The 19396-nt window shown below is 46.4% G+C and overlaps 1 protein-coding gene across 3 annotated transcripts in view; it reads left to right on the forward strand.

The window, feature by feature from the left end:
- Positions 1–12480: 12480 nt before the first annotated feature.
- Positions 12481–19396, forward strand: part of Gata-beta (transcription factor BCFI) — a 28742-nt gene continuing 21826 nt past the window's right edge. For 2 of the 3 annotated variants that reach the window (XM_028182700.2, XM_089733376.1), the window contains exons 1-2: positions 12481–13847; positions 14690–14996. In XM_028182700.2, coding sequence (XP_028038501.1) covers positions 13730–13847; positions 14690–14996 — 425 coding nt within the window. In that variant the 5' untranslated portion in view covers positions 12481–13729. The remainder of the gene's footprint in view (positions 13848–14689; positions 14997–19396) is intronic. The other variant, XM_089733377.1, reaches the window with a different exon arrangement.

Here is a 19396-nt window from a genome sequence, read left to right on the forward strand (position 1 = left end):
CAGTAGAGCGGCGTGCGTCGGCGGCCGCGCACCTGGCGCTGCCTTCCTGCATGAGCTCTCAGACCCTTCCCCCCGCCCTCGACTCCTCGCTTTCAATCCACGCCTGAGAAGATTCCATATTCGCTTTCGGGAAGTTTACTTTCGGTTGTTCCTATGATGGAGTGCTTCTCTCATCGAAAGACAATTTGTCAGTGTTGAAGTGCAACAATGTCATCAGGAGTGCAATGAGCGGCACGACATGGCCCCGATGGAGGCAGTAGGAATCCAATGCACGTAAGTAGGCTGATGCAAGGTGCGGGGTTCCGGCGGCGGGCGGGGCGGGGCGGGGGCGGGTGCGTTGCTTCCGGTGCCTGCTGATAACGAACTACTTCTCTGTCGCTCGCTCGCTCTGTTTGTGTTGCTTAGTGGTTAATGACATTACAAACTTTACTGCTTCTGTACTTGACCTAACACACACTGACATTGAGAGGTGCACTTTCATCATCTCTCTGTTGCGAGATGCTTCTTACCTCTCGGCACAGTCGCGTGCCATATGTGTGTTAATATTCTGTTCTGCTGACCAACGCTACTAATTTTATGAACAAACTTCATTTTCGTTTAGTTAATGTTCTCAGAACGTAGGAGCAGTGTTTGTATAAACAACGGTCTATTTATTAGCATACGTTGGTTTGCGAGTGAGGAAGGGGGTCGGAGGGCCGCGGACGTGCGGGGAAGGCTGTGGCCGATAGCGGCATCACATGCCTCCCGCGCCTCTCACCTCCCTGTCCGCACTGTCGGCGCACCGCGGTACCACTCACTACAGCTGCCCGCGGAATATAAACGTCCCTACCTCGCATCCTCGCAGCTCTTAGCACTGACAGTAACAATGTCTTTTAAAGTTCAAACGTTTAGAACGTACATTAGAGGCTAAAGTTCAATACGAGAACTACGCTCCGCCGCACCGGCATCTACTCTTAATGACCACAACAATTAAACGAAATATACGTAATTACTTAATGGCTTTAGAGTACATATATTAATAATGCCAATTCTGATCAGAGCTCTCGGTTAGTATAGCATTTAGTTAAAACAGATATTTAAATCTAATATATTAACTAATTTAAAAAGCTTACTGATGGTCGGTGGACTTTTTGAGTTAAAAAGAAAAATATTGCTGCAAATTAATTTCACAAGATGCCTTGCCAAACTTTTGGCGAAAATATAAATATAAAGAATACAAATTTAAGTCGTTGTACTGTAAAACTGAGACCTTGGAACTCATATCTCACGGTAGGTAGTAGCATTTACGTTGTAGCTGATGTCTATGGGTTCCGGTAACCACTTAATAACAAGTGAGCCGTGAGCTCGTTCATCCATCTAAGCCTCTCTTCGTCGCCATCTTACCTACCCGCGCGGACTCACAAGACATCCTACCACCAGTACTTACCTACCCGCGCGGACTCACAAGACATCCTACCACCAGTACTTACCTACCCGCGCGGACTCACAAGACATCCTACCACCAGTACTTACCTACCCGCGCGGACTCACAAGACATCCTACCACCAGTACTTACCTACCCGCGCGGACTCACAAGACATCCTACCACCAGTACTTACGCAAATTGATCTTTACTACACGATGTTATTCCGTGTGAAGCCGTGGAAGTCCATCGTGAACATTTGTTAAGAACGTGTTTCATGAGAAAAATTGGTACCTGCCAGTGGGGTTCAAACACCGGTGCATCGCTACATACAAATGCTCCGGACCTCTCATCCTGTAGGCCATGACGACTGCTGTCATTGACATAGGTACATATGCTATGACACAGGTATGCAACTGCCGAAATGTTTGTTTGTCTCATTGACCGTGTGCAACATATAAGCATTACTTTACTCTATGCCAAAGAATTATAGAGCGAAGCGTGGTGGACTCGTAAGCTAAATAAGAGCTCTCCTCGAAACAAATATGTTGCAAGCGGGCAGCCCAGCTCACAAGAAACCAACTCAGGAAGCGACTGAACACATTCGCAAAATGCTCACCACGACAGGAACCCAGGACTATTGTCGAGACTGAACGAACGGGAACACGTTGGAGAGGCTTTTGAGTCAAGAAGACCTACGGGAAATAAAATACGGAATCCGACGTGTACCTACTACTTGACTAGATATTACACCGCGGCGTAGGAATCAGGAAACACATGCTCCTATAACATGGAGCTATAAGCTACTCAATATCGTTTAATATTTTTTTATTGCCCTTGTTGGCAGACGAGTATACGGCCCACCTGATGGTGAGTGGTTACCGTCGCCGATGGACTTCAGCAATCCCAGGGCCAGAGCCAAGTCGTTGCCTACCGTTAAGTACTCTCCACAAGCCTCGTATGAAGAAGGACCTGTCATAGCGCTCGGGGAATACCGTGGAGGGGAGCTCATATCAAAGTCGGATGGTACGTGGTAAAAAAGATCTCTGGAAATGCACTGTGGATGAACGCATTGGCTCCAGGTAGTATGGATGAACTCTACTCCAGTGGCGGGCGGTGCGATGATAAAAACGTGATGATGGATTCACCTCGAATAATTCCTCAGAACACTCCCCTTAGAACATCGTCGTCGTCATTGAAGTCGTCATGGCCTAAAGGATAAGACGTCCGGTACATTCGTATGTAGCGATGCACCGGTGTTCGAATCCCGCAGGCAGGTGACAATTTTTCTAATGAAATACGTACTTAACAAATGTTCACGATTGACTTCCACGGTGAAGGAATAACATCCTGTAATAAAAATCAAACCCGCAAAATTATAATTTGCGTAATCAGTGGTGGTAGGACCTCTTGTGAGTCCGCACGGGTAGGTACCATCACCCAGCCTATTTCTGCCGTGAAGCAGTAATGCGTTTCGGTTTGAAGGGCGGGGTAGCCGTTGTAACTATACTGAGACCTTAGAACTTATATCTCAAGGTGGGTGGCGGATGTACATTGTAGATGTCTATGGGCTTCAGTAACCACTTAACACCAGGTGGGCTATGAGCTCGTCCACCCATCTAAGCAACAAAAAAAAACATACGGTCCAAAACACAGAGAGAAGCGAAGCCCCTCCGCGAACCCAGAGGTTCCAAATGATCCGTGAGAATGAGATTATCGACAATCCCAACGGCCCTCTTCTGTATGGAGTCAAATAGAAGTAGCTGGTATTTCGGAGCCCCGGCCCAGAGATGGAAGCAGTACTCCACGCGAGGCCGAACTTGTGCTTTGTGAAGCAAAAGTCTTTGACCAGGCGTGAAGCACTGCTTTGCTGTGTTGAAGACTCCCAGCATGCTGTATGCCAATGACTCCAGAATTGGATATCGCTCCGCATCCGCATAGCAATGCATGTCATCAATGAACAGCATTTCATTGATATACAGGATGAAAAGCTTGAGGGAGAACGCCGAGCCTTGTGGATCGCCAGTGTTAATGGTCATGGTATCAGAGCACTCACCGTCTAGAACGACCGTGATGCTCCGCACATCCAAAAAACTAGCCATCCACTTGCAGAGTCCTTCTGGGATTCCGTAAGATGGTAACTTCGTGCCCTATGCCAGACCCTGTCGGAGACCTTCGTGATATCCAGGCTCGCAGCGAGAGCCTCACCCTTGCTCTCCAAGGCTTCAGCCCACCTGTGAGCAAGGTATACAAGAAGATCGCCAGCTGAGCGACTGTGAGCATGAATTTTGTACTATGTTAATGAAAGCTGCTGTACAATGGGAAAATTTAAAAGTTAGTTAACACAATGAACCAGTTAACTAAGAGGATATTGCGATTTATCTCGACACACACACGCGCACACTCGACGTGTTCATGCTGCGTCACGTCGCCTTTTTTTTTTCAGGTAGAGGGCCGAACCTCCTACGAGGTCCCCGCGCAAAAGGGGCGCGCGGGGTATGTGAGACTCAACGATCTGCATGGTGTTGTGAGCAGACCGCGGGCCCAAGGATTTTAGGGCCCACCCACTAAACGACTCTCCTGCACTCTTACACCCGACGTTCGATCCCCTCCGAGGTCAGAACCCGGATGAGGTAGGGGGGCTACCGCGGTAAACACTACAACCAGACAGCGCGGCTCACCCCAAGGACGCCCAGCCGACGGAGCCTTCGAGGCGAATCGAAGGCTCTGAAACGTCGGCCGCCTCGGTACGGCAGCCCGTCGGGCCGCCCAGACGGTGCCGCTGGTGTCCCGAAATACCCCGCTGGACCAGAACCAGCCTGCCGGGTCGGGATGTGATACACCGTCGACCGGTCGCTCTATTCACTCCACGGCAACGCGCTAGAGTGCTGGTAGCGTGCCGCGCGGCCTCACCCCCTCAGGTCGCCCCGTGACGTTTACCGGGGGGAGGCCGCCACCTACAGGGGCCGGGACGTACGGGCGTATTCCCCCCGCCTCCGGCCCCCGGCTCGACGGCGACGGATCGGTGCGGAAAGGGAAGAGCTCTCCCTCTCTCGTTCCGCCGCCTCCTTCTGCGAGATGGTGGACTCGCAGAAGTCGAGCATCGCCTTCCAGGACGCGTCGCTGCCGAGCATCGTAGCCACGACGCGCGGCAGCGAGAGGTCCTCTCCTATGACCGCGACGAGGGCGGCGCCTTGCTCGTCGGATCCAGAGCAACGCGCCAATGTATGTTCCGCTGTGTCATCCTCGTCGGGGTCAGCGCAGTGGTGGCACTGCGCCGTCGGTTCCCTTCCGGCTATTTTGAAGAGGTCGCCTGCGCTGGCCTGACGGAGAGTGCCCCATACTTTTTTGGGAAATTAATTTTTGTGCGAAAAAATATGTACCTACTAATTACCGTAGGTTTTTTGGTTTTTAAATTTCAGAGACAAATGCAGCTTTTTAATTCGTGAAAGAGTTACTTACCTCTTTACTGTATGTAAACATTTATACAAACATTTATTTTGGGTTTTAGAGAAGTCTCAAGGAACGTACGACAATAGTGAGTGGCTCGGACAGACCGCGCCATGCGGGCACGAGGTTGTCGCTCCAGACCGACGCGCTTTATTATTTCTTCTATATTTATTTCATGCGGAATTCTTAATGTAATGAAAATGAAAATGAAAACGCTAAATGAGTCAGTTCACGAAAAAGAAAACCGACTTCAACAAAATAAAATGAGAATATTATCGACATGCATAGTCGAAGCCCATAAAATATGCATTATTAAGGATAACTTGAAAAGTACAGCTCAGATCTTGATAATATTTAAATGACCACCAGAGAAGCACCATCTTTAAAAAAAAGTAAAAGATACATCATAATCGATTCAGCTAGAAATAGGTTCTAAGGTAAGATTTTTTTCTTTCTACCCAAGCTGATGGTCTTGAGAGACCATTTCAGCGTAACCTTAACAAGTAGGTAAGCTCACAGGGCTCAAACCTATCGTTGCTAACCATGACCCTGGCAAGAGCAGTGCTTCGCAGAATCTACCACTGGATCGGAAACGCGACTCACCTAGAAGATCCAGCGAGAAACTCAGTGGGCTGTGTCTGTGGGTTAATTTACTCGCCGAGCCTTTCGTCGCAAGCGACAGGTTCGACGAGAAACGGTAAGACGAGAGACGGCTTTAGCTACGGTGCAGGATGTGGGCGCCGGTCTCGGTACTTACAGATCACTATTTTGGCCTCGCGCTTACTGGAGGGCGCTAGGGTAATTATTGCACACGGCCGCTACATGGGCTAGAGACGCCAAGCAAGACTTTATTTCGCCGATTCTTCTGATGACTGTGAAAAACGGACTAAAACGGATCTTCCGATACAGACATAAGGGTCACCAGCCAGCAGAGTGCGAGCCCTTCAACAAGTCCTCGAACGAGCCGTCCAACAAGACGTAATGGTTCAACGACTTCCGCATATCCCACCTCGCTGAACTTTATCTATACGATACGGGTCAAAGTAAAACTACACTTCGTCAAAAATAAAAAAATATTCAAGAACTCAAAAATATCAAGAAATAGGTTTACATAGCATACGCGTTAAAACTCATCAAAACAAAAAAATCTTAGACTTTAGAGGTAATTCAACAGTGGAATCTGGCGGGTGTTTTGTGCACATTGAACAAAGTAATAAGAATGTTCAATTCAAATTTGAGATTCTTTGAATCTTGTTTGGCATGGAACAATATCCAGTGGAGCGGTCATCTGAATTAAATCTAGTGTTTACAAATATCTGCGATGAGGAAATCCTTTCCACAGGATGCTGCAGACACTAATGATGCTGACGAGCACTAATCCTTTTGCGTTTCATTTCCTTATTTTTTGTCCAATAGTCCATTTTGTAGACGATTAAGTGAGTCTGCAGAATGTGGATGGAACATTAGAGAGCCTCGGAGTAACAACTCCTCATTGATCAAACTATAAATATTCCAATTCCAACTGGTTGCGCCGCCGTGGCCGGAATAGTTAGTTCAGTTCAGTTACGTGCTGACAGTACAGGTACCGTAGCAACAACCTGCAACTTAGATGTCCCTCACTCATCGTCCATACGGTCCGAAGGACAGCGCCGCATTGAGAGCGGCTGCGAGAGCGCTCTGCCGCCGCGGGAGCGACTCTAGCCGGAAACTTTGCTAATCTGATCTAATCTAGCACCATCTGGACGCAGCTAACAACTACTGACTTCAACTAGTATCTCACAGAGTCTGGATTTCCAATCACAGCCATTCTTGTATATTTCCGATGTCCATGTCACACATAAAAATCCAGTTACGATAGACAAATGGGAAAAGCTTGTATTTAACTTTGATGTGAGAGAACAAAAGTAGACTTTATGAATCGTGGTGTGTTATACGTAGAAGAATATCTGAACGTATGTATATAAACTTAAAGACAACCAGTTAGTATTAGTTAGGTTATTATATTTCCGCTACGTTTGTTTGCTTCCGAACGTTCCGTGATATTATTACGTAGCTTTCGTTATGCTAAACAATTGATGTCCAGGGACCTCCCACAGCCCCTGCCGTCAGCATGTCATCAGTCTATCGTCTTCTGTTTCATTGATTGGCATTACAAACAAGAGAGACGCGTGTGTACAGAACTATTACAGTGTGTGGAGAACTTGTGAAGCTTATTGTTGTCTATTGTTGTGGCGATAAAGCCGGGCACAGTTTGTCAAGGGCGAGTCCGACGGTTCGACTTCTTATCTCTTCAAACTAATTTACATTACTTTAAATATTATTTGGTTTTCGAGAAATATGTACAATAAAGCAGCGTGTATTACAATATTATGATATTGTGTGCGGTTGAGCCACGTCTAGCTAGGACCCGTCTGAGGCGTGTCCCACGGACTGAACATCAGGGAGATAGCGATGCGAGTCTCTGCTCTCGATCAGATCCACACATCAACTTTATCAGCCTTGAAGTTGCCTCGTCGATAACACGCCGCGATCACATACATACATACATACACTCGTAATAAAGTAATGTGTGGACACGTGTCGAACGATTGTTTGTAATGTTATGAGCGCGAACGAAGCGCGAGTTGCAGTTGTTGCGACAGTTTCGTTGTAATAAAGTAATAGCGGTGCGGTTGGCACGTACTCGAACCGACGGACGTGTGTGTGGAGCGCCGGGGGGAGGGGGCGGGGGCCGGGGGCCGGGGCGCGGCGCTGATAACGACTGAACCGGCGACCTCCGGCCTCCGCGCTTAAAACTATTAATATCATTATTTGTTTAAATTCAACCCCGTCCCCCGCTCTCTCCGCCCTCTGCGCCCTCTCGGCTCCGACGCAACAACAATATAAAATACATTCAGTTCCAATAATAGTTATGATTTGATCACGACTCCATGACAAATACATCCAAAGGGGCTCGAGAGAGTGAGCTCTTCTCTCTCCGCTTTGACCCGCAGCCTTTGATCGGGCAAGGAAGAAGGGATTACTGCCCGACCCCTGGTCCCCCTTAAGTGCTTTTGAGCATTTCATATGCTAGCTTAGGGACCGGCGAGGGAGACTCAAGAAGAGCACGTATTATCACAGAAGTTTTACAAGCGTGATTTAACAGAGCCACCGGGCGTCCTAATATAGTACTCCTCGGCCCACGCTGATTCTTACCCTACGACTCTCTCAGGGGTATAAGTTGGCGGCTCTATCTAGGCTGACTTCAGAGACTCCGCCTATAGGTTTTCCCCTCGCAGTCTTCACTTCCCACCGTGGCGTGGATTGCTTTTGCCGAAGCAGTGGTTCTAAGGGCACTGTGACCCGGAACTGAGTAGTGTACGATCGGCGCAGTGAGTCTGTGTCTGCCGTCCGGCGCGTCGCGGAGCAGCGAGGAGATACAGCGGCGGCAACTAGCTCCGTCATCTCATGGAAAAGTACCGAGCAGATATTTTCGGAACGTGTCGCTGAGCGAATGTATACCTACTCTAGTCTACTGATTTATTTTACTGTGCAAGCTGTTACATTATATCTCGCAAAATATGATTGCATTAGGTCCGTCGTACTAGGGAAATAACATAGCAACTCTATGATATTTTAATAGAAATAGGGCCCACGACCAAAACTGTAGTGCATCCTGTTCTGAACAAAAGTACACATTGGTATATATCAAATAGTATAAGTATGTGTATACCTACATATGTCTTAACATTTCATCGGTTCATGGCAACTTAGATTTACCATCCTATAAAGTATTCGGAAAACATGATTAAGTAAAGTTAAAACGTTTTGAAACGCGTCTATGTGGATTTTTTTTTCAATATTTTAGGTATTGATATATTTCTATTCCTGGCTTTTAAATCTTTAGTCTTTAGTCGTGTATTTGAAGTTGATATTTATTATTGATTTTGATTTAATTATATTAAAAAAAGTTACACAATATTATTTTGAGCCAGTTTTATAATGAGAGCCCGGTACATGCAGGGCGACAGTGCCGACTGCTTCTTTCTGCCGTGCCTCAGAAATGTTTCTAGAAACTACATAGTATGTACTGTTCCTAAGCTATCTCTGTGCAATCAACGGGCCTCGGTAGTCCGTATAACAAAATAGATAAGGATAACAAATTGTACATCTACCTCTTAAAAATAGAACTAAGAAAAAGTCCTTCTGAGGCAAAATAAAATTTAATTAAAAGTTAGTCAAGAGGAAAATTTCTATGGAAATTTATAATGATAACAGTGGAATTGAAATAAAAATAATATTTAATCATACTAAAGCTCTTGTCTAGTGTGAACTAAATAGTTATATACTGGAAGACCACACACACATAAACACACACAAACACCTTACATGTATACATGTAAACAAAAGATTCGTAATATGTTTTGTAACTTTCCATTAACTGTATCCATTTTTAGTTAATTTTGTTTAAACTTTTCTTTTTCAATTTTTGTTTATTGCTTAGATGGTTGGACGAGCTCACAGCCCACCTGGTATAAAGTGGTTACTGGAGCCCATAGACATCTACGACGTAAATGCCCCACTCACTTTGAGATATAAGTTCTAAGGTCTGAAGTATAGTTACAACGCTGAGGCAGCCGTTGTAACTATACTTGATTTAAGATAGATTCCAAATTCATACGTTGGGTCCAGGCCGGGCTCGTGTACCACCACCGCCGCCGCCACTGAGACCTGACGACCCAATTGTGCTGGAGACTATATAGGGGTTGCTTTCATTGTATGTGTGTTTCGGATAGGGATGGTTCGGCTCCAAGGAATTAAAAGGTATTTTTTTTTCTTTTTTGTTACAAATAATGTGTTCGCGCCTGCTCTATGAACGCGAGCTTTACAACGCAACTTTTTTATAGTCCATCTGTTGTTAAGTGATTACTGAAGCCCATAGACATCTACAACGTAAATACCGCCACCCACCTTGAAATATGAGTTCTAGGGTCTGAGTATACTTACAACGGCTGCCCCATCCTTCAAGCCGAAACGCGTTACTGCTTCACGGCAGAAATAGGCAGGATGGTGGTACCTACCCGCGCGGACTCCCAAGAGGTCCTACCACCAGTGATTACGCAAATTATAACTTGCGGGTTCGATTTTTATTACACTATGTCATTCCTTCACCGTGGAAGTCAATCGTGAACATTTGTTCAGTACGTATTTCATTAGAAAAATTAGTACCCGCCTGGGATTCGAACACCGTTGCATCGCTCAACACGAATGCACCGGACGTCTTATCCTTTAGGCCACGACGGCTGTTTATCACCATAGTTTACTGATATGTAATGATACTTAGCTACGCGGGTACTCCGTGGGTCCTCACATCCCTTGAAGCTCCGCGGGGTTACGGGGGTGACCGAGCATCAGCGCTGTTTGAACTATTTGTTGTCGGTCAGCATCAGCTCAGTGAAGGGGCACCCCCTTTTCACTTTCTCGTGCTATTTTCCAATTTCCAATTAGTATTTTTGTACATAAGAGATTTATTTATATAAGACAGTAAATGTATTATTATCGCATTCTTAACATTAATTAATATTTGTAGAAGTCCATATGTTGAACGGACCCAGTGAGAATGTAACCCTCCGTCATCTTGCCACTTAACAACAACTAGAGACGTCTTAAACAAGGTCAAAATATATCATATTCATTAATTACATTGCTAAAAAAATAAAGTAAATGAACTAAAAGGCAGCCAATTAACGATTAACCACCGCGGACACCCACTCACGGACACGCCACGTCGCTACACACACGCACACACACCCGACAAGTAATTATTATTTATTATGAGCGCATATTCCTGTGAGGCGCGAGGCGTGTGCTGTACCTACATCTCGTTCTCTTTGAAAGCGCGAGTGGCATTATCGAACTATCGAAGTTCGTATGTTGTCAGTTAGTTTGGAAATAAGTAGCAGTAGTATTGGCACAGCCGCGCCGCGCCGCGCCGGCTGTCAGCTCTACGGACAGTACACAGACCAGGAGCAGGTACAGTACTAAAGGCCGCGTGTCGTTTAAAAGCATAAATGCTTCCTCTAGTCTTAATACGTCAATTATTAAAATGGAAGCTGCCAGGTCTGATTTTTGGTTCCGATCGTACTTACGATATTTCGGAAGCCGTAAAATGACCATTTACTCGTATTTCGCGTTGCGAGATCGTTGCACTTACCGTCAGCTAGGCCGAATGTTGCCTTCTGCGAACATAAATTTAAAGTATATAATTAGACGCGAGACGCACCTAAGGCCACATGCACACTGCGCGGTACAAGCTGATCGAGTACAATGTACACCAATATACACATTTCATGTTAGACACACTTCAGTCAACTAGAAATTAACTAATTTAACATAACATTGTACATAGTGGATTGTGAGTGTACTAAGAGTTGCAAAACAACAATAGTCCAGCGATGCGGTAGGTAAGAGTGAAACAATGCAAGGGCCTAACTAGATAATACTTTTCCACTGTACAAGTAGTGATTCATTCAATACACCTTATTGTCTAAAACAAAGAAATGTTCACTTTCTAGAAATAGGATAATGCAAAAGGGGAGCGCGCAGCGGGGCGGGCGGGGGTTGGGGTGCGACTTCGGCTCACGACGACTCATTAGCGATGCGTTCAAGGCAACCACAAATCGGCTCAGTATTCCTATTGTTGCATTTTAATTGTTGATTCATCTTGCGTGGGAACTTATAAAAGAGTTTCGTACAACAGATACGCGACATCGCGACTTCGGCCACCTTTTGCTACGTCCCACCATCAGTCCACAGCGGAAGTATTTCATTTAGTATTTCTACCCGGAGCGGGTGCTCACGAGTGGTAGTAATAAGTAAGACGGGACGAGAGCCTATGCAACTGTTATGTATGGCATGCTACATGCCCTTCGATTTGAAGAAACTTCTGTAGATTTCTATTGAGTTATATATAGCATGTTAAAATATGGTGTGTTTGGCCTCCGAGAGTCACTTAGCAACAGGTGGGCCCTGAGCTTGTCTGTCCACCGACACTTATTAAATACCTTTTGGGAGAATATTGTTTATTTATGTATACCGTTTTCACTTGTCATACCAGTCGTTCAGGCTTAGTTGACATTCATTGAACACATCGGGATCAGAAATTGGCACAATATTTTGACAAACATCCTCAAAAGCTGTTCAAAAACAATTCCCACTTTCTAAAGTGAAATATAATCCGTTTAGCACTGAAGGGTTCCCTGGGTTTGTTTGATTGAGTGGGAATGCCTCATCGGACAGATAATGTACGTCAGTGTTTATTTAGTTGTGACATAATCGAAAGCGACGCCGAAACAATGCGACAGCAAAAACAAAGCCGGCCCCATGGTGCCCGGGCCGCTACAGAGCATCAGTTGTCGCCCGGGTTTGTTTACGTAGGTCGCGGAGGATTAGCGCGCCCGACCCGCGCGCTGTCACAACACTTTTTTCAGGCACAAACCGCGCCAACATCTCGACTTAACACGTGCTTTAGTGTGATTTATAATAGTTTTACCGCTAACGCGACACAATGAATAGTTTCCAGGAGAGGTCGACCGTGCACATGCGGCCGGCTCGCGGCGGAACCCTCCACGGACGCCGCGCCGGCCGCACTTCACAGAAACATTCTAAGGACCGGGATGCTTCGACACCTACTTAAAACGTCTACATTATTTATTGCTGCTCGTAACATCGAGGACGCGACGACGGTTTTTTCACTCTACTTGTTTGTAGTGAAACCTATGAGAGAGATCGGCTTGTCACCGTTCCAATGAGTATTCTATTATTAGGATGTATATAAGTCTACCGGGAGCACTGTTCGCACTCCTGGCACGCTTGACACCGTGAGCACCACGCAACACCTTATCAGGGTAATTAGTCTGGCCTCTAGATATAATATTGGAGCGTTTGTCAGTTCATTGTCACTCGTACCCGCGGCGCTCCTCGCGGTGCCCACTCCGGACTTCTCGCGCTGAACGTGGTCGACCAAGAAGACCGGCTCTAACTTAAGAATGGCAGATAAGAATGATTAGCACAGTGTGCGTAAGAGTGCCGTTGATAAGGTTGTGCTTAGAGCGCAGACGAGAGTAGCGTAGGTCGGGAGATGTTATCAGATAAGGCGCGCACGTGCTGATACCTTATCTCCACCGCCGCGTTGTCAGCTGACGGCCGCCGCCGGTCCAGCGAGCGGGCTCATTGACCGCTGCACCTCTCCGCGCATTCACACACCGCTGGCTACTTGCGGTCACGATGCTCATTGCTTTGACTGTCTCCTTGTTCTCATAATATTGATCATAATATCCAAAAAGCGAATGAGCACCTAAACAAAATGCAGAGGAAGGAACACAATGCACAATGCTCCCGATGGTACCCATGCGTAGCGTCGGATCCGTCCGCACTGCAGTAACGCACAAGGCAATGCAAACGAATATAAGTCATCCATACACATAATATTTGTATACCTAGTAATAATGTGGAGGATTCGTTTCCGTAAATACTGGTAGATATGCTCGTAGCGTTAAGTAATATCAAGTCGTATTTTCTACTGTATAAGGCGTAAATAAATGAAATAGGTATGTCACGTGTGATTTGTAATGCGAACATGTCGTGGGCTCGCTCGTTCCAGTCTATTAACGCAGCAACGCAGCAACGCACGGCGTCTATGTACTAAAGGTAGGACACGATGACGGTACCCATGCACCCATGTACGGATTGTAAGTAAGTAGGTGAGTAGGTACATGTGGCAGTCTGGCAGTGTGTGCGTGTGTAGGGGACGTAGGGGTAGTCGTGGGGTGGGCTCGCCGGCGCGGCCCGGTGGTGCGGGTCGTCCGTTAGTTACCGCGCGACTCTCGCCCCGAGCGCATGTGTTTGTTCTCCGTGCTCAGCATGCTGCACGACGCCTGGCCCTCTTCCTGGGACAAGGCCTTCTCTATCGACTTGGAAACACTCATAGCTGAGATCAACAACAACTGTATGAAAGGTAAGCAACCGTTCGCACGTTAGTGCACTTTTACCATCAGTGAGAGAGTTCATCAGACGCGGCACCGTCTCTCATCGCAAAGTTCGTCAACTGCTTAGTTATAGACCCTCCATAATCCATATGTTCTCCTCACTGGTGAGTTGGTCAGTGGCAACGTGTTTTGCGTAACGTTCGTCAGATGCGATCCCGACGCGTTGATGAGGTGTCTCCTTAGCCGAGTAACAGGCGCACGGTGTTCATAATATTTGATGTGCTGGCTACTGACTCTGAGCCTCCTGAGTGCTGATTGTCGCGGCGACTGCCGTGGAGTCGGTGCGCAGTGCAGCAGTAAGTACCTCGGCAGTAAACGCTAATGGGCCGTCGTCAACGCACTCGTCGCTAGGCCTCTCTGCTCCCCCAACACATTAGTGCCCAAACAATATTAACGTGCTTTGCTTTCATCTACTAATTTACAACAAACAGCTATTAATGAGAGCCCGCGATAACAATCGGAAACTTTCTATCTAATTTTCTGAAACGAATAACGATCATTACCATTAGATGACAAAATGAATGGCAAAGTCATTTGTTCTAAATAACACGGTCTCGACGAAACGTGACGCAAAGAACTGCCACATGTAACCCTGCACGAGTATGTAGGTATACTGTACAAAATAATATAATAGTGGACCGCGGTGAGGAGCGTTTCGCATTTGGACGATTCAATTTCATGATGCTACATACTCGTACTCGTAGTGTAGTGTAGTCTCTGAGAAGGCTGAGTGAGCGTCGATTGCGTCGATTGCGTTGAGGTTGAGAGAGATGTTCGCGTGTGAGTGAGTTGGTGCGCGTGTGTGTCGCAGAAGGCGCGGCGGAGTGCGGCTACGCCCCCGGGGCCGGAGGCGGGCTGTCGCCGGCGGCGCGCAGCTACCAGGAGCTGCGGCCCGCACACGCGCGCGACATGCAGCCCTACGCGCACCTCGACGACGCGCTCTTCAAGCCGCCGACCCCGGGCGCCGCCTCCACCGACGGCGTCTACCTGCGCCGGAGTCCCGAGCTCAGCCCCTCGCCGGAGCGCCGCGACGACTACCGCCCGCCGGCGCCCCTCCACTACGAGCACTACGCGCCGCCGCCTCCCTACTCGCACGACCATCACCACCACCTCGAGCAGTGAGTATCTCCCTCCGCACATCTATCAGCACACACCACCCATACAGCTATATATGCGCTATATTTATCTGCCGATCTTGTTATCGGACAACATTCGCGTAACTCCTATTCATTCATGGTTCGATATTATCAGCGCGCTGACGTGCGCCGCCAGTGCGCCCGTGAGGTCGTCGCGGCACGTCATCTAAGGCCTCACGCTATGTTATGTTCACGTTACGTATCGTTAGGTTAGTCGACAAAAAGTCGCGCGAGTGTGTAATACGGAACTGTATTTATTGCACTGCACAGTACACCTACCAAAACATAGCTAAAACGATGGGGTGAATCAACGCAGTCACTAACGAGCTCGCTCGTTAACTGACGCACGCCGCCCCGCGCCCCTCGCCCCGCGCCTCACCCCCGGGCCCCGGGTCGCCCGCTGCACACTGTGCACTGTGCGGTGCATGTATGTGCATGTGTTTACCTACCACCGCACACAAACGTACGTACATACATACATACATATACTAATCCACAACACGCTCGGTGCATTGGAATCTGATCATTTATAATTAAATACAGATCTATTTAACAATTGAAACGATTTTCATATTAAAGAAGTAATATCTTCTAATATATGAACCCCTCATGGGTGAGTATGTGTCGCCATCTCTCTTGTCACTGCCGCGCTGCAGTCATGTGTTCGTTCAGTCAAGCAGTTCGTTCTCAAGACAAGTAGTTGTGATCTTAATGGACTCTAATGGCTATTACTTGTGAAAGCTTACTACCACATTACAACACAAGCGATAGTTACAAGGGACACGAATGAACCGTACCTGATGTGAACTGTAACTGTGTAACTATACTTGAGACCTTACAACTTATATCTCAAGGTGGGTGGCGCATTTACGTTGTGGATGTCTATGGGCTAACATCAGGTGGGCTGTGAGATCGTCCACACATCTAAGCAATAAAAAATAAATAAAAAATTGCGCTCATAGGCAGGCACCTCATGACGAGGGTCGGTTCAGCAGCTGACGTAGTACGTGGTAGGCGTAACGTTTCTCGGTTGCAACATTACCAAAACTATAATGTAAGGTTTAAGCCTCTTGTAGCCTAAAACAGCTCATTATAAGGATTAAGTTAATGTTGGAATAAAATACACTGTTTGGTTGAAACCTTAATGAACCTCGACATCAAGGACAAAAGGTCGCACCACGACTCCAACTTTTCAAACAACAAAATATTCAACATGTAAATGTTAGATTAGATAGATTTAACTGCCTACGTAATTAATCCAATTATTATTCTGATTACTGTTGACATAATATAGAAATAAAATATTCAGTTTTTTCGTGATGCGCAATCGAACAAGACTATAAATCAACAAACACTCGAATATAAAAAAAAAAGACAAAAAAACACTCCATTATCTTTGTTTCTGCCACACGCTTTTTTTCTTCTTCTTTTAAATTGATGTGTGAACGTATTCACAGTCGATCTGGCTTTAAGTGGTACAGAGCCCAGAGTCACCACAAAGTAAATTGGCGTGATTCATGTTGCGACTTAACCTCACAAGACATTTTTAAAATAAGGATAAAATGAATATAAATATTTAAGCACACACACACTCAAGTACTGAAGGTTTATTATATTGTTATGCTGCTCTCAGCTTTGTATTATTGCACAAGAAGTGTTGACTTCCCTATTATATACTATTTATATTCTTCGTGTAGGTTAACCACACCGCACGCTGAGTGCGAAGCGCTCAGAATAACATTAACAACTCCACCTCAGACTTCATCGCGGAGTGCGAGTGTGCGTGAGCGTGTGTGAGCGCGCATGAGTGTGTGTCAATAATATTTGATTAATTTAGCTTCCGTCTCAAACAGGAATACCATAATATTCAAAATTATATAATCAATAAAATAAATATAAACAAAAAAAAAGTAGATTTTTATGAAGACTTGTACATTTTCAAGTTTTATTTATTTATTTATTGCTTAGATGGGTGGACGAGCTCACGGACCACCTGGTGTTAAGTGGTTACTGGAGCCCATAGACATCCACAGCGTAAATGCGCCACCCACCTTGAGATATAAGTTCTAAGGTCTCAAGTAAGTTACAACGGCTGCCCCACCCTTCAAACCGAAACGCATTACTGCTTTACGGCAGAAATAGACAGGGTGGTGGTACCCACCCGTGCGGACTCGGTCGACTTGTTTTCATCTTCTTGTTCTTATTGGGTGTGTTATGTTTGTTGGTTTATTGTGATTGATGCGTTCTTGCTCCCTTTCCAGCTCGGCATTAAATTTTGTACAATTCTTGTATCTAGGTAGGTATGTGTGTAGGTACGTCAATACAATACAGTAACGATTTATGGCAACATGCAGGCAACTTAGCACCGGTGGCGGAGTACCGGACTAGCTTCAACCAATGTGCTTAATCAATAATAAAATATTATTATTATTAAAAAAAATATATTGCTTAAATGGGTGGACGAGCTACCAGCCCACCTGGTGTTAAGTTAATTAAAATCAAACCCGCAGAACTATAATTTGCGTTATTACGGGTGGCATGATGGCCTGTGATTCCGCACAGGTAGGTACCACTTCCCCGCCTACTTCTACCGTGAAGCAGTAATGCGTTTCGGTTTGGAGGGTGGGGCAGCCGTTGTAACTATACTGAGATCTTAGAACTTATATCTCAAGGTGGGTGGCGCATTTTCGTTGTAGATGTTTGTGGGCTCCAGTAACCACTTAACACCAGATGGGCTGTGAGCTCGTCCACCCATCTAAGCAATAAAAAAAAAGTTGGGATCAGCAGATCAACGGGTGTTACACTTAGTACAGCCGGTATTGTTGTATAATATATTATGTGTACATTTATATTTATATAAGCAACTGGCCAAGCTGCATCCGGACTGTATATCGAGGGCACACGGCAAACAATGTACAGAGTGCTCCATAATATTATAATAAGTATCAGAAACGCTTACGACAGTGGACAACGTACGCGCTGATTCCGGGCCCGCCCGCCCAACGACGGACGCTTTGTAAGCGTTGGAAGAGACCAATCCCTTTGCGATGAGTGCAAACAGTAGTTGACTTTTGTCGCGCACACGGCACTGGCCCCCTTGCGAACCCAGCGCGGCGCTACGTGTAGCTGCGCTGGAGGCTGGCGCTCGCATAGGACTCCGCTGGCCCTCAGCCCGCGCCGCGCTCGCTCGTAGCTTGTGCTGCGATCAAGGACTTCATGTCGTGCATGGACTAGAAGTCATGTCATTACGGATCCTCCCGATCTATCAACGGTGCTTTTAGGTACCTCAAGCACCGGTCACCGTCCTCGCCGAACCCGTCACTTATGGTGAAGAACTCGACGAGTAAATTAACCCACAGACACAGCCCACTGAGTTTCTCACCGGAACTTCTCAGTGGGTCGCAATTCCCATCCAGTGGTAGATTCTGCGAAGCGCGGCTCTTGCTAGGGCCAGTGTTAGCAACTACGCTAGGGTAACGCTGATATAGCTTCTCAAGGCTATCAGCATAGCTAGGATGGATAAAAATTAAAAGGACTAGATGTCGCCGCGGCCCACTCTGCAGTCCGCGGGGCTGTGCTTCCTTCCCTTCTTCTATTGCTCAGTAAAACAACGTGATCTCGAGAGAGTGCGTCGTTCTAGGCGTCGGGCCGGCGGCGTACGGAGACCGCTTAATGTCACGTTGGTCGCGAGCTTGTCTGCCCGTTAACGGCAAAATATCAATTGAATGCGATAACAACAATAACATTAGATGGCGTTTTGCAGACCTACAACGTACATACATAGTGGTCACGCAGAGTCGTGCGTCGGTGTGTGTGTGTGCTCGTGGTTTCGGCGCTCGCGTCGGTCACGTGGTCGCGTCCTCGTCTCTTATCAGCAGTCGTTGTACCCTGTGTGTGTGTGTGTGTGTGTCGCTGTGGTACTCCCACCAACCAATATGTTACAAGACATGTCCCTAACTACATACCTACTGCTAGCTTCTGAAAACTCTGAAATATCAATTAAGACACTACATAATAAATCAATACTAGGTCGTCGTACACTAATAATAATAATATGAGATTCTCAGATAGAGTGCACTCGGGAATTTCATTTTAACTGCGCTTTATTACGTATTACGTATTACCAATAGGTGCTCAGTACTGCTCAGGATCAATCAGTATAAAAGACATAAACGCGTTATTATTGGACAGTTTCAAGTAAATTCATTATTTTGTTATACATATATAGATATACCTACATATTTCGAAATTATGTATATTACTAAAAAGTTCCCTAACCACAAATAGATGTAATATTTTAGTTGCACTGAAGCAAGACTAAGGTTGCTCGTTCAGTAGAGCGTGTGTCACGTAACGTATTGACGACGCGACATGGCGACCCC

This window comes from Bombyx mandarina, chromosome 15 (assembly GCF_030267445.1).
Source record: "Bombyx mandarina strain Sakado chromosome 15, ASM3026744v2".
In the NCBI taxonomy this organism is placed as follows: domain Eukaryota; kingdom Metazoa; phylum Arthropoda; class Insecta; order Lepidoptera; family Bombycidae; genus Bombyx; species Bombyx mandarina.